General features: G+C 43.0%; 1 protein-coding gene across 2 annotated transcripts in view; it reads left to right on the top strand.

Moving 5' to 3' along the window:
• The window catches only part of LOC134460776 (ATP-binding cassette sub-family C member 4-like), a 78,049-nt gene that overhangs the window by 6,292 nt on the left and 55,595 nt on the right, over window positions 1-16,162 (top strand). For both annotated transcript variants that reach the window (XM_063213314.1, XM_063213315.1), the window contains 11 exons: window positions 795-1,044; window positions 1,427-1,534; window positions 1,791-1,880; window positions 4,711-4,902; window positions 6,255-6,349; window positions 7,171-7,257; window positions 9,707-9,803; window positions 10,814-11,038; window positions 14,354-14,485; window positions 14,903-14,940; window positions 15,374-15,504. In XM_063213314.1, coding sequence (XP_063069384.1) covers window positions 795-1,044; window positions 1,427-1,534; window positions 1,791-1,880; window positions 4,711-4,902; window positions 6,255-6,349; window positions 7,171-7,257; window positions 9,707-9,803; window positions 10,814-11,038; window positions 14,354-14,485; window positions 14,903-14,940; window positions 15,374-15,504 — 1,445 coding nt within the window. The remainder of the gene's footprint in view (window positions 1-794; window positions 1,045-1,426; window positions 1,535-1,790; window positions 1,881-4,710; window positions 4,903-6,254; window positions 6,350-7,170; window positions 7,258-9,706; window positions 9,804-10,813; window positions 11,039-14,353; window positions 14,486-14,902; window positions 14,941-15,373; window positions 15,505-16,162) is intronic.

The raw sequence follows: 16,162 nt of genomic DNA, 5'->3' as shown, positions 1-16,162 counted from the left end.
AAATGGCTGGCAGCTAATGAGTTAAGCTGTTTTCTATTCACAATACTGTAAGTTAACTTACGGTATTTTGAGAGCAAGATGGGGGAGTGCTGCCGTGGGTCTTAAGCCATGTCTAGCGCATGTGTTCTTCAAGGAAAGAGGGCAGGTAGCTTAAAGTGATACTGTCCCATTTTTGGAAATAAGCTTATTTTACACCTCCCATTGAGTTAAATAATAGGGTTTTACCGTTCTCCTGTACTTTCAACCGTTTTCTGGGTATGGCAGTGCAAATTTTACCTCCAAGCTAGCAGTTAACATTAAGTTCTATGAGACCAGTTAGCCGCCAGCTGGTCTCATAGAACTTAATGTTAACTGCTAGCCTGGAGGTAAAATTTGCACTGCCACAGTATCACTTTAAACATCAATGAAAGTTAGAACTCTTTCCCATATCCACTGATGCATTTCAACTCACACCAGTTTTTTTTCAAGGTATAAGAACTTACACCAGTTTGTGTGGGCTTGGGTTTTTATTCGTTCAACATAATGATTACATTATTCTGTGTGGTCTAAAACAGAGGAAAGTACTAGGGCTGTAATGATATACCCAACTCAAGATTCGGTCCGTATCGCGATATTTGACCCACGGTTCGATGCACCCTGCGATTTATTTCTTTTTTATATACTATACATACTAGTATGTTTTCTGGACCTTATTGTAAGCAACTCATGGCCCAAACAGCTTGTGTTGACTTTGCACTACATGCTTGGGCCATAGCAATGCACTGTGTAGCTAATCCTTTGTTTTCACCCTTCAGGAAAGAAATCTCTAACATCTTGAACAGTTCCTACCTTCGTGGTCTGAACATGGCGGCTTTCTATGTGGCCAGCAAGATCATAGTCTTCCTCACGTTTGCCGTCTATGTGTTGATGGGGAATGAAGTCTCCACCAGCAGTGTGTTCGTGGTCATGTCTCTCTTTGGGGCAGTGAGGCTTACCGTCACGCTGTTCTTCCCCTCGGCCATAGAGAAGGTGGCGGAGGCTCGCATCAGCATCAGGAGAATCAAGGTTAAGCTTGCTGCCAAGTTTTTCTTTTTACTCTTCTTTGTTCATGTTTTATACAGCTCATAGATACAGCTCCATTGACACTTCTGCCATCACAAGTAATGCTCTTCCGTGACTATCTACTGTACTGCACTAATGCTGGAGCTGCCCCAGTCTAGACTCTGTGGCATGATATGTGTGTGTGTGTACTCTACTTAAATCAGTGCTAATGTACTTTAAAAAAAAACATCTGCACTTGTTGATTTGTTTATTCATGTTTTGTTTGTTTATTTCCTGTGCGTTTTTGGCTATGATTATGTCCTCGATTGTAACTTGTCGCTTTGATTAAAATAGCGTCTGCCAAATGCAATGCAGTGTAGTGTAATGCACCAATTTCCTGCTTTAGGCGTTTCTCCTCTTGGATGAAATTGGTTTCCAGACTGTCTGCCAGCCGGTCATTGACAAGGCGGAGTGCATGGTCGAGATTCAAGATCTGGTGTGCTACTGGGACAAGGTACTGCAGTCCTCCTCATGTCTCAGTCCTTCATGTTCAGGACCCTGTTTCTCGAAAGCATTGTTGCTAACCAATCAGCTTAGTTTGGTTGCCAATGGGAAATTGCATTGCAACCAAGTAAGTTGTTAACTTAGTTAGCAATGACACTGTCAAGAAACGCACTCCAGAACTGCTCATCTAGCCTCATCATCACATGTTGTAGCATTTTGTAGAACAATTTGCCATTCATTTCCCCTCATTTGCATGCCGACTGAAGACGCTGGAGGCACCGACGCTTCAGAACCTGTCTTTCACTGTGAAGTCGGAGCAGCTCCTTGCCGTCATTGGACCAGTAGGAGCTGGAAAGGTCAGGCTTCACTTCCATTTACTGCAGTGATTCTCAATGTGTGGTCCGGGGACCACTGGTGGTCAGTGACAGAGCTCAGGTGGTCCGCAAAGGGATTTCTACTATTCCAAGACAAACTACCAGTAGGCTATATTTGTGACCTTATTACAAAGCTAAACATAGCACAAGTCAAATTAACACCCGTCAACTGTCAATTCAGTTGACAGGTGGTCCCTGAATATTTTTGGGGGGCACAAAGTGGTCCTCGGTCTGAAAAAGTTTGAGAAACACTGATTTACTGTGATAGAGCCAGCATGATCTACAGAAGGGCTTCTCCAAATGTTTTGGGGCCGGGGACCCCCTAGTATGCAGAACATTGGGTGAGCGGTTAGGGCGTCAGACTTGCATCCCAGAGGTTGCCGGTTCGACTCCCGACCCGCCAGGTTGGTGGGGGGAGTAATCAACCAGTGCTCTCCCCCATCCTCCTCCATGACTGAGGTACCCTGAGCATGGTACCGTCCCACCGCACTGCTCCCCATGGGGCGCCACTGAGGGCTGCCCCCTTGCACGGGTGAGGCATAAATGCAATTTTGTTGTGTGCAGTGTGCAGTGTTCACTTGTGTGCTGTGGAGTGCTCTGTCACAATGACAATGGGAGTTGGAGTTTCCCAAAGGGCTTTCACTTTCACATTTGCCAAGGCCATGGGAGTTGGAGATTCCCTTCACTTCATTTTCATTGCTGTAGCCTGTTTTGCATAGCCGGGGAAATCCCATGCTGCTTTGCACAATCGTTCCAATCTGAAAGACAGCATGGAATCTACCCCTCAGCGAGGGTTCCCGATCATGGTCTCAGAGACCAGGGAGGCATGGAAAGGCGATGTCTGCAGTTTGTTTGAATGGATACAACTGACATGATGATTGGCTATGGGCTACCAATGACAAATGATACACATTCCTAATGCCCAATAAACCGTCGTCAATCGTAAACCACACACCCTTTATGGGATTTACTGTAGAAAGGTCTCCAGACCTTATCTCACTTGTGATTAGGGCTGGTGGTAACCAGGCAATGTTTTGTGTACTGCCTGCATTGCAACAAACTGGTCATGGACTCCCTGGCAATGTGCCGCGGACCTCTAGGGCTCCCCGGACCCCTCTTTGAGAACCCCTGATCTACAGTACAGTTCAAACACAGCACCTAACAAGGTAACACTTAATTTTAACGGGCCTTTAATTACAGTGTATGTAGATACACAGAAATACATTGTGAGTACGATGTCATAACATACACTACGTTCTTACGTACTTACATGTTATTGCACCAGTTATTCCACTGTATGTTATGAGTAAGTACACTGTAATTAAAGCCCCATTAAAATGAAGTTTTACCCATAAAAACAATGAGAAAGCATGAGACTCTGGGTTGAGTTCAGTTTTTATTCATCATTGTTTTGTAGTAACTGTACTATCTTGGGGGTAGTGGTGGTGGTGGTGACATTTGATTTGACAGTTTATTTAATCCCTAGTATCTCCTCATCAGTCCAGTTTTCTTTGTGGATCATGCATTCCCGTTTGAGCACTGAATACACAGTAATGAGCATGTTCAAATTACGCACATGTTCAAATTAATCGCTGCATACTTGATGCCTTGCCTGGCATTCAGGTAAGATTTGCCATCCCGTCCTGTTCTGATCATAACAAGATCTTTTTCCTAGAGGTTTGTCCAAATCATTCATCAATCATTTATGCTCAGAGGAGTATTTTGCTGAATCGTGTCTGTCTCGTCTCTGAGGGTTTTCTTTTCTCATTCCTGGCATTGAAGCCGTTGACTCTTGTGGTGTGTGGCGTTAGACACTGTAGCTCAGACACGAAGCCCTCAGGGGATGGCACCACAGTAACCAAGCTCTCGAGGTCCTCAGCCGGCATCAATGTGCCACTGATCATTAAAGGTGCACTGTGTAGGATGGTGGCCAGAGTAGGTATTGCAACTGTGCCGCTCAGTGCACCTGTGCTGCCAACTGCCCAGTAAGTTTTGCAGTAACAAATTACAAATGGCGGACAATGGAGAAGATCCCTATTTTCATATATGAAAAGTGCAATTTTCCCAATCATACTGAATGCTTACAACTTAATGGTGGTGGTAAGTATTCATGAAAATGGTAAAAAGCAGCATGGATTCCCTAAATAAACTACTAAAAACATTACACAGTGTACCTTTAAAGAGGTTTTACTCATCCGGAAGCATTATCAACATGACAGCTTGGCTGTAATTGCAAGAGGTCACAATTAAAGTCAAGGTGTACGTGTGCAGCCAATTCTAAATTCACAGGGCTGAACGCCGCATGCCTGCCCTTAATCTTTATCAAATCCTTTCTCAAGGCATCTTGCCACCACATTCCACCAGAAAACCAGAGATTAAACATTGGGGGTTTTTACCATTGATTTCCTCTGTTTTTCCAGTTTACCATCTCCATCATAACAACAACCTCTGGACATGACTAATGTCTAACAACTGCACTTTCATGTCTTTAACCCTGTTATTGTCAGAGGTGGAGGCGCAGAAATACAATCAGATAGATACGTACAGGAGATAAAGTAATTAAACTAACTAACTGAACAAACTAACTAAAATAACCAGCAGAGAGCCAGAAGGAATATATGGCAGGTTTTTTGTCTCCTTTCTCTTTCTGATTTCCACATCTGTGTTGATGTCCCACATACTGTACCTTTGCACTGACTGACCTTCAGTGGACCATGTGCATGCATTGTAACTGTTTGGATGAATGTCCCTCCACCTGTCTACACTCCCCCACCCCCTCACCTACCCCCCCACCATCTTTACGCACCACTAGTCCTCTCTACTGAGCACCATTTTAGGAGAGCTGCCCCAGGAGAGAGGGGTGGTCAAAGTGAAAGGGGAGCTGACTTACGCCTCCCAGCAGCCCTGGATTTTCCCAGGAACCATCAGGAGCAACATCCTATTCGGCAAGGACCTCAACCCCCAGAGATATGAAAGGGTCCTTCGAGCATGTGCTCTTAAGAGAGTAAGCCGCACGTACACACACACACACACACACACACACACACACACACACACACACACACACACACACACACACACACACACACACACACACACACACACACACACACACACACACACACACACACAACCGCCCGCCCGTCTGCGTCCTGTCATCACTTTTTATAGTGCCGAGGCACAGTGGGGTTGGGTGGGAAATAAAATGGGGCATGCCATGGGGCTTTGGGCTCTATTGATTTGATAAGCGTACTGTATGTACAGCATCAACAGCAATGGGTTGGTTTTTGCACACATGCAGACTTCTTTTGACGCACAGCACAGCAAGTGCTTAGGCTTCTGAAACTCTGTCAGGAGCACACAGAGCAAGGAGCACATGCATAAATGGCGTCCTCCTTCTGAAAGGGGATATTTTCATTAAGTTTCACATTTATTTTTCACAGCTTAAGACTTTTTTTTTTTTTTTAAATCATACACACAACACAAACTGTAGATGTTTGGCCTCCATTTGGTAAATGCCATGCTTCAGTAAATCTATCTGATTGAGCTAAGTTTACCTTTAACTACGTACAAGCTCTGTCACTTTCAAACCGTTGTCAGTTTTTAAATTCAAATAGACCTTAAGGCTGACTTTTTGTGAACGGAAAGTGCCCAATAGGTTGAGGATTTGGCAAACTGCTGGATCAGCTGGTTAGGCAACCACAGTACACAACATACAGTAGCATTCTCCATTTTTTCACTTAGACTGACCATGCTTGACTGGCTCAGATAAATAGGTGGTCACAAGATGTTTGGGAAAAGTTGGAGAGTGGATAAGAAACATGGAAGGTTTTCATCATATCATACGATTGCTTTCTTGGTAAATATTTCATAGTATGTGTGTTCTCCCACACATGTAAAGGAACAGATTGATTATAATTAGTGTTGCACCGATACCATTTTTTGGCCCCGATACCAATACCCGATACCTGGCTGTGCAGCATCGGCCGATACCGATACCATACCGATACCAATACCAAACTATTTGAAATGTATATATAAGAAGGGCTGTAGTGCATACTACTTGGATGTGAAATCATTGCATGGCTTTGTCAGGCTGCTGCCTACCTTTGTGAAACAGGAAAAAAGACTAATACAAAGTGAATCCAGCAAAACGTTTTATACTTTTTAAATACCTCTATGAAATAACTAATTTCAAGGCTGTTTAAGTGTCATACAAGCACCTGGAAATGGTATCGGTGCCCTATTTGTTGGTATTCGCCGATACCGATACCATTTTAGTGCCGATCCACCAATACTGGTATCGGTATCGGTGCAACACTAATTCTAATTTCCCTCCATGACCTTCTCCATCAGGACACGGAGCTGCTGCCAAACGGGGACCTGGAGGTGGTGGGAGACAGAGGGTCCAACCTGAGTGGAGGCCAGAGGGCCAGAGTCAACCTTGCCAGGTGTGCTGATCAGATCATGCCAGGAACCAGGCAATTAACATTCAGATTAGGGCTGGGCGATATGAAAAAAAAAAAAACATATATCATGATATGGATTACTTCATATCACAATAACAATATATACGTAAATTACGTATCACGATAACATTCAGATTAGGGCTGGGCGATATGGGCAAAAACATATATCACGGTATGGATTACTTTGTCACAATAATGATATATATATCACGATATGCCACAATTACATATGTTTTTATTTATTCTCTTTATTTTGTCTTTATTTTGTCATGTCGCAAAACCACCTTTCTTTAAAATTAATGTTTTTATTCTTTTTACAGTTATTTTGACTTAGAGCATGTAGTTACAACACAAAATGTTATTAAAATTATATTAAATTGTATGTTAGATAGAAATGATAGAGGAGAAAGGACATGATCGAGACTTTCCTATCGCAATAATGATATACCTATATATCGTCATATCACCCAGCCCTAATGATCATAGTTGGACTTAGGGTGTACAGTAACAGATGCACTGTCAGCCCTACTTACTTCAGCAAACTTGAACATGGTTATCGTGTCCTTTACTATCAAACTTTCTTGTGTGACATCAAGGCAGATTTAATGTGCATGTTGTGCTATAGCTTTCCTCAAAACATTTATATCTAGACAGTTGTCCAGGGTCTATCTTGGCACATACTGTGTAGAGTGATTTTATCACCATCAAGTTGAACTACATTTTTAAGCAACTGTCAATGCATTGTATGAGTTTGATAAACCGGTATTGCTGAAAGAGCTCTTATCTGGCGTTGTGCATTATAGAGCCGTCTATCAGGACTCGGATATCTACCTGCTGGACGATCCACTCAGCGCAGTAGATGCCGAAGTCGGGAAACACCTTTTTGAACAGTAAGACATGTCAAGCTGCTCTTTTATCACCTCCGCCAAGGAGGTTATGTATGAAGAGTTCAGATGCAAAACCCCCTAAGTGCCTTTTCAGAAAATAATCTTAATTCATTTTTATTTAATACAAAGCTATCAAAATTGCATATTTTTAATTTTTATTTATGTAATATAACTATTTATATGTATTATCAAGTACATGAATGTAAACCAAACCAACAACGGGGTTCTCTAAAAATATAGAAGTGCAGGTCTTCAGAAATGGAGTTAGGGGGTTTTGCATCTGAACTCTTCATATATAAACTTTATTCACAGACTCAAGGTCCAGATAAGAACAAACAATACAATGTATTGTTATATACTCAGTCACGTTGGTTTGTCTGTCTGTCTGTTTGTCTGTTTGTTTATCTGTCTGTCAGCAGGATAATTCAAAAAGTCATGAACGGATTTTGATGAATTTTTAGGGTGTAACATAGTCACATGTTCTATCAAACAGCTTCCTTGGCATAGGTCTGCACTCTCTGAGGGCATTTCTAGTTTCTAAAAGAAGTAGGAAATGGATCGCACTCAATTTTTCTTCTTTCGTGTTGTTTTCTTTTATTTAAACATTGCAGGGACTGACATGACAGACGTTTCGGTTGCACAGAGCCTTTTTCAGTGTCACAGATTCAGTCTATTTCCTGAAGTCTTTAGTTTCTAAAAGAAAAAAAAAACTCTTTACAGAAGGCATTGGGCAAACCTTAGTTTTACATAGTGTACAGTCCCAGGAAAAAGTTTGTACACCCTTAGAAAATTCTCACATTTCTGTCAAAATTGATCATAAAACATGGTCTGATCTTCCCGGAAATCTCAAGAAGGAACAATCAGAGTCTGCTTTAATTAATTCCACCCAAACATTTGCATGTTATCATATTTTTATTGGTCATAAGGCCATAACATTCACAGGAGAGCAGGGCATAAGTAAGTACACCCTTGCATTAAGTAGGTTTTAACCCTCAGTTAGTTGCAATATCATCAACCAGACTTGTCCTGTAGTTGCAGATAAGATTAACAAAACAATCTGTTTGTATCTTGTCTCCCTCTTCTTTAGCGAACTGCCTCTCGTCTGCAAGGTTTGTGAGATGTCTGGAGTGCATAGCTTTCTTGACTTCATGCCATATAATCTCAATTGTTTTTTGTCAGGGCTTTGACTGGGCTATTTCAGAATGTGTATTTCATTATTATGAAGCCATTCTAAAGTCGATTTGCTTCTAAAGTATGGGTTGTTGTCACATTTCAGCACCCATCCTCTTGTGTGCTTCAACTGTGTGACAGACTTCCTCACGTTTTTTCTGTAAAATATCACAATAAACTTGAGCAAACTGAAAAGGGCCTGAGGCACCAAGTTAGCCGCATATAATGATGCTCGCCACCATACTCAGAAGAGGAGATGTAACCAAGAATAGCTAAAAATGGGATTCATTCTGCCAATCTAAAATTAATGGGTTTTCTGTCCAAAAAAATATTGCTGCACCTTTGAGGTTTGCGAAAAAGCATTTATATGCTTCATAGAATTACTGCAAAATATTCTGTAGACCAACGTTGAAACCAAAGTTGAATTGTTCATTGGAACACACAATGTCATGTTTGGAGGAGAACTGGAGAACCACACCTTCACCAAAACATCATCTCCACCTTTGAGTATGGTGGCGGGAGCATCATTATATGCAGCTACCTTGCTGCCTCAGGCCCTTTTCAGTTTGCTATTAGCAGTGGAACAATGAACTCAGACGTTTATCGGATATTTTACAGAAAAAAGTGAGGTAGTCTGTCACACAGTTGAAGCACACAAGAGGATGGGTGCTGAAATGTGACAACAACCCATACTTTAGAAGCAAATCGGCTTTAGAATGGCTTCATAATAATGAAATACACATTCTGGAATAGCCCAGTCAAAGCCCTGCCAAAAAAAACAGTTGAGGTTATATGGCATGAAGTCAAGAAAGCTATGCACTCCAGACATCCCACAAACCTTGCTGACGAGAGGCAGTTTTCTAAAGAAGAGGGAGACCAGATACATCCAGATTGTTTTGTTAATCTGATCAACAACTACAGGAAACATCTGGTTGAGGTTATTGCGACTAACTTAGGGTTAAAACCTATTGAATGCAAGGGTGTACTTACTTATGCCTTGCTGTTGTGTGAATATTTACATCTTATGGCCAATGAAAATATGAAAACTTGTAAATGTTTGGGTTGAATTAGTTAAAGCAGACTCTGGTTGTTCCTTCTTGTGATTTGCGGGAAGATCAGACCATGTTTTATGACCAATTTTGACAGAAAGGTAAGAAATTTCAAAGGGTATACAAACTTTTTCCTGGGACTGTATATATATATAACTTACCGTAAATGTATGTGTGTTTGATTGGATATGCACATACTGTAAATTAATGTAGGATTTGCTGTTTGTCTCCAGGTGTATCTGTGGAGTGCTTAAGAAGAAGCCTCGCATCCTGGTCACACATCAGTTGCAGTACCTGAAAGCAGCCGATCAGATCCTGGTCCTGAAGGAGGTGAGTGGAGTTAAATGATTCAGTAACACTTGACTTGATGCCGGGGTCATACGAATTACATAACAGTGTCATAACATTGTCATAATGCAGTCATGCATGTGTCATCAACATTATGCCAATATCAAAAACATATTATGAATTCGTGACTTAGTCATTAAGTGACATTCGGTTATGATAAAGACAGGCCTAACAATGTCAACTTTTCATGACCATAAAACGTTTATGACATTGACATTATGTTTATGACTCGTTTACTCGCCGACGTCAAGTAAAGTGTAACCATTGATTGAGTCCTTTTCTCATTATGCTAGGACATTTTATTTCATTTCATTTAATGAATTACTGGAAACAGTGCTCATTGATCAACAGACACAATGGTTGTTATGAGCAAGCCAACTACCCACTATACAGTGCATAAATGCACAATTCTAATTTCAATAGTTACAACAAAGGAAACCAGAAAATTACAGTGCTGTCCACCCAACATTTCAGCTACCACAACAAATGTGTTTTTTTTTTTTAATCCATCCTTTCATTTTTTTTTTCTTTTTTAAAGTCTTACATATTGACGACATTCCCTTGATTCAATGGACAGACTATCCCACTACTTGGTGCTTTTAATGAGAGATCCTCCTCTTCTTCCTCCTCTTTTTCTTCCTCTTCCTCCTCATCCTCATATTCCTCTTCCTCCTCTTCTTCTTCCGCCTCTTTCGCTTCCTCCTCCTCTTCCTCTTCCTCCTCATCTTCCTCCTCTTCCTCCTCCTCCTCATATTCCTCCTCCTCTTCCTCATCCTTATCCTCATATTCCTCTTCCTCCTCCACTTCCTCCGCCTCTTTCGCTTCCTCCTCCTCTTCCTCTTCCTCCTCATATTCCTCATCCTCATATTCCTCTTCCTCCTCCTCTTCCTCATCCTTATCCTCATATTCCTCTTCCCCCTCCTCCTCTTCCTCTTCCTCTTCCTTATCCTCATTCTAATATTCCTTTTCCTCCTCCACTTCCTCTTCCTCAGGGTCACATGGTGGCTCGTGGCACGTACTCTGAGCTGCTGAGCTCCGGCGTGGACTTCACAACACTGTTGAAGAGGGAGGAGGATGAGGAGGCCCAGACTCCGGAGCCCGGCGCCGGCCATGACACCCTGGGCCTCTCCCCGGCCAGCCGCACCCTCTCCCAGAGCTCCGTGCCCTCGCTCTCCTCCTCCGTGCTCTCAATCATGGACGCCACGGACCAATGCATGGTGTGTACTTCTTTCTTTTTTTTCATACATGCGTATATGTGTATATTTTTGGGGATTTTTGCCTTTATTTGATAGGACAATAAAGACATTGACAGGAAGCGAGTGGGGAGAGAGACGACGGGTAAGGTTCAGCAAAGGACCCAGGACAGGAGTCGAACCCGGGGTCAGCCGCATAGCAGACGAGTGCCCTACCATTAGTGCCACGGTAGGGCCATGGTGTGTACTAGGGCTGGGCGATTCACCCTGAAAAAAAAATCTAGATTTTTTCATTAAGAAACTCACGAAAAATTCACGATTCACGATTCTATTCAATACCACCCCCCCCCCCCCCAAAAAAAATAAAATAAAAATTGAGCTCTCTAGGCCCCTACGTGGTTGTGTGTTTGTGTGTGTGAGAGAGAGAGACAGAGACAGAGAGAGAGAGAAGTAGGCTCTGTTTGTGTGGCGGTGCCTCTGGTGTGTGTGATTGAAGTCTACTCGGACTGGACCAGTTTATATGGACATGGGGTAGCCTATAGCAGGGGTTTTCAAAGTGGGGCCTGGGGATGCCTGGGGGGCCGTGAGAGGATGCCAGGGGGGCCGTGGCAGATTGGCAGGGAAAATATAGTTTTATAATAGCCAAAATAAACCAAAAATAGGCTTAAATCTCAGTGGAATAATTTTGTTCTTCACAATATTTATGTATTGTGCTTTCTGTAGTACCTGAATGGTCTTAGGAATACACAAACTTTATCAAGGTGTGAAACTGGGTGCACAGAAAAAAGTAGTGTGGCACGTCCCATGTCAGGGGGGGCTTGGCTGGAATCTATCTGTATGTGGAGGGCTCATAGTAAAGTTTGGGAACTCCAGGCCAAAATAGCCTAATGTAATTTTATCTCAGAACATTGCTAATAGAAATTACCAATTGGGTTTACATTAAAACATCTCAGAGAAAGAACAAAAAATGTGAGGGGTAAACCCTCAGGCACTGTTGAAATTTGTCGTCACGTGCCACCCATTCCCACACAATATATTAATGATGCATTATAGTGCAGATGTATGGAGGCTCTTGTCCCAGATTAACAAATTTAGCAATTCCCTGCTGGTTTCCCATCAGAGCCCGCGTCTAAATACATGTCGATGCATCTGAACACTGCTGCGTTAACACAGAGAAAACATTTTGGAGCAACACCCTAAAACAATGCTTACTTCAAGACGGTAACGTTTGCAAGCCTGAGTAGATTAGATATCGCGTTTCATGCATTTAATCAGACATCAGCGCATTCGCTGGTAATCAGCTGGTGATTTCTCCGGACTGCTTAACAGGTGGTAAAACTCTCGGCGAAGTTTACCGATATCGCCGCTATCTTTACTGGCATGTCGCGCAGACGCGGTTATTATAACTTTACCAGACCCCTAACTAGTCCCGTCCGAGTAGGGCTTTAGAGAGAGGGGGAGAGAGAGCGCGCGAGAGACCGTGTGTGTGTGTGTGTGTGTGAGAGAGAGAGAGGGAGGGAGAGAGATTCCTTTCAACTCACATGTTGGTTAGGATTATAGGCTACAGGCGAGGAAGCAGCGCATCCAAAACTTTAAGCATATGTTGAAAACCTCTCTTCTCTGCCGAATAAATTGGAAGCATATCGTAGTAGGTAGTTCTAGGCTAATTGCATCCGTGACTGCTTTCCACCTTGCTCCACTCTTGTGGTAGGGGTAGAGTAGTTTGTTTAGCATTTTCTCCGCGAGATGTTTTCGTTTCAAATATTCAAACATGCCTGTAGTCCGGCTGCTAGACGTACAGCTTACGTTATGACAACACTGTCATTCTCAATTTACAAAGTGGTAGGTTGTTTGGTATTCATCATTGGCAAAACGATAGGAGGTAGTGTCACCTTTTTTGAACAGGAGCCCGTATTCCTCACCCGTTTCACTATATTTCTGTCAAACCATTTCACTCACCACGTTTGTTTGTGCATGTAATGGGGGAGGAGACACAGAGAATGCACTAGGTAGACATACGCCCTCGCCAAGTGGCGAACGTAATGCAATGCGCTGTGCGCTTGGATACATAAACTGACAGATGATTTAAAAAAATCGTATAACGCGATTTCTCAAAAAACAAATCGATTTGACTTTCAAACTCGATTTTAAAATCACATCGATTTTTTGCCCAGGCCTAGTGTGTACTTATGGCAGGGCCGGATTATCCATCCGAGGGCCAGTCACATATTGGACAGGAGCACCAACCATTTACAGCCAGTTAGGGGGAACCACTTGACAAACTTAACACATATTGTTCATAAAGGGGGGCACCTGTGTGGTGCAGTGCAGTGCCCACTGCCCAGGGGCACCACAGTGTCTTAATACGCTCTTGACTTCTGGGGAACAGTACTGTTTACCTTGATGTCATAATCTTGCATACCACTTACTGTGTTTGTTTATACATAGACTGTGAGCACAGTGTTTCACACAGGACAGTTGTTAGTCAAGATGGTATGGGGTAAGCCTGTGTTTATAGAGACACACAACTATTGTCGTTGCAAAGGCGATGTTCTACAGTTTCGTATGAAATGTGATTTTAAAAACACCAAAAAATGAATAACTTATTTTCATTTTTAAGAAATTCAGAATACAATATCTTTGTCCTTTCAGGGGACCAAGTCAAGGTGGTACCGTAGGAGTTTGTTGTCAGGGTGGACGCCTTAACTGTAAAGTGCTGCAGAAACCCCTAATGTATGTATGTGTCTGCTCATGAGGGTCACTTTTTATGAAAATGTATTACATGTTTTAATATTGAAAGACATAAAAACACAAATGCAATGTGAAGAGAGCATTGCTGACATATATAAAGCAGCCGTTGGGAAAAACAATTATTTCACCACAAGAGGGCAGAAGCTTCTCATTTTTTCTTTAAACTTTTTTTATATCAGGCTGAGCCTCACCTGATGCTGTGAAGTAACTCAGTCAGTACATCTTTACTTCTACATTTCTGTACAAAATTTTACCCTCAACATGTATATGTTTTATTTTTTAGGTTTAATGGCATGTGTGAAAACACACAATTGTTAATGTGCATGTATCAAATGCTCGGGCCTATGTTACTCACTCATTAATATTATTTGTCTCGACCCGGCTATGGCTCAAAATGATAGGGAACTGCACTGCTGCAACAGCGGCCGGGATTCGATTCTGGCCCAGGTCCTTTGCCGACCCTTCCCCTCCCACGTCTCACTCCCACTCGCTTCCTGTCAATAATTTCACTGTCCTATCAGAAATAAAGGCAAAAAGCCCATAAAAAATACAATTTAAAATATATATATATATCACTTGTCTCTACAGCTTGAGGGTACAGTGGAGGAGGAGAGTCGTTCGGAGGGCACCGTAGCTATCAGCCTGTATGTGAAGTACTACAGGGCTGGTGCTAACGTGTGTGTGCTGCTCATCCTGGTCATGCTTAATCTGCTCGCCCATGTAAGTGGATTGTCGTCTTTTCTGTTTTTTTTGTCAATTGTCAATCAATTTTTCAATCAGTGTTTCCCCCAGAATCCCCCAGAATTTTTGTTAGTCAAGGTGGTGGGGGGTTAAAAGTGTACTTTTTTGGCTGAGCACCTTTAGAAATTACATTCACAACATGAAATCTTTATCTTTTCAGGGACCTAGTCAAGGTGGTAGGTGTTTCTCGTCAAGGTGGCGTCTTAGCAATAAAGTGCCGGGGAAAACCCTGTTAATCAAATCCATGTAAATGAATCGCTGGTTTGTGTAGCAGTTCTGTCCTCATTAAGTTCTATGAATGAATCCTACATGCTAAAGTGCAATGCTGGGTTGTACTGTAAACCAATGTGCTGTATATATAATGCTGGCTCCCTCATGTCACCGTCTTCTCCACAGATTACATATGTCCTTCAAGATTGGTGGTTGGCATACTGGTAAGAACCTTTTGTACACACAGAGCATCATGTGTGGCTTGTTTGTGCTGTTTAAAAATAAAAAACCCACTCTTAAAGGAACAACACAGAGGCACATTCATGTTGTGAAGTACATTGCTAGAAGGGCTTTATTCCTCCGTAACTGAAATGGTCAGCTAGAGCCAGGGGAGGTCAAGTAAACTCTACTGGACGTTGAATTCCATCCCTTATTCCTTTTAAACGCTGCGGTCGTGGTTAACCTTGGTGCTTCTTCACTGTACATCCGTCCCAATCCCCACTACCCACCCCCCCACCCCACCCCAAACCCCTCTTCTTCTTCCTCTTCTTCTCGTCTTTTGTCGTTCCGCCAGGAGTGTTTATTTGTCCTTGCTCGTTTGATTGCTTTTTTCTCCCTCTCCCCTCTCCCCTCTCTCTCTCTCTCTCTCTCTGGCAGGGCCTCCAAGCAGGAGCATCTCAATGTCATGCGGCGCATCCTCAATGGCCACAATGTCACCCAGCCCGTCCTCAATGGCCACAATGCCACGCGCCACCTGGACCTTGACCTCTACTTGGGTGTTTACGCAGGTGAGGTTTTACGCAGGGTGAAGCCTTTGTGTGTGTGTGTGTGTGTGTGTGGGTGTGTGTTTGTGTGGGTCCATCTGTGCGTGTGCGTGTTTCTCCAAAGGCTCCAAAATCCCAGGCATTCACAGTGTGTGAGCTCATCTGTGCCGCGCTAACTATGCGGCCGTGCTCCTATGCTGTGTTGCGTTGGGTTAGCTGGCTGGCCGCGGCCCAAGGCCCTTCAAGGCCCACTGTCTATCATGTGTTGCCTGGGCCTCAGCTGTGGCCGCAGATAGCGGGCCTTTTCTTCTGCGCTCCGTATTGGCTTGCTCTAAGGTCTGTCGCCATTGTCATCGCCACACTGACTCCTCACCTTTCCAATTTTCGTGGGCTCCATTCTTTCTCCTTCTTCTCCTACCGCGACGCTCGCGGCCCATTCTTTACCTTCAGCAAGCTTTTTGGGGCTTCAAAAGAGCGGTTCAGAACAGAGAGAGAGAGAGAGAGAGAGAGAGAGAGAGAGAGAGAGATTAAGAACAGTGCTGCTCCCATCCCCTTACACACACACACACACACACACACACACACACACACACACACACACACACACACACACACACACACACACACACACTTTCCATCTCTGTATTTGTAGCTGGACACCACAGTGAAAGGAAAGAGTGAA

Source organism: Engraulis encrasicolus, chromosome 13 (assembly GCF_034702125.1).
Source record: "Engraulis encrasicolus isolate BLACKSEA-1 chromosome 13, IST_EnEncr_1.0, whole genome shotgun sequence".
In the NCBI taxonomy this organism is placed as follows: Eukaryota; Metazoa; Chordata; class Actinopteri; order Clupeiformes; family Engraulidae; genus Engraulis; species Engraulis encrasicolus.
This window is presented reverse-complemented; position numbering and strand designations above follow the sequence as displayed.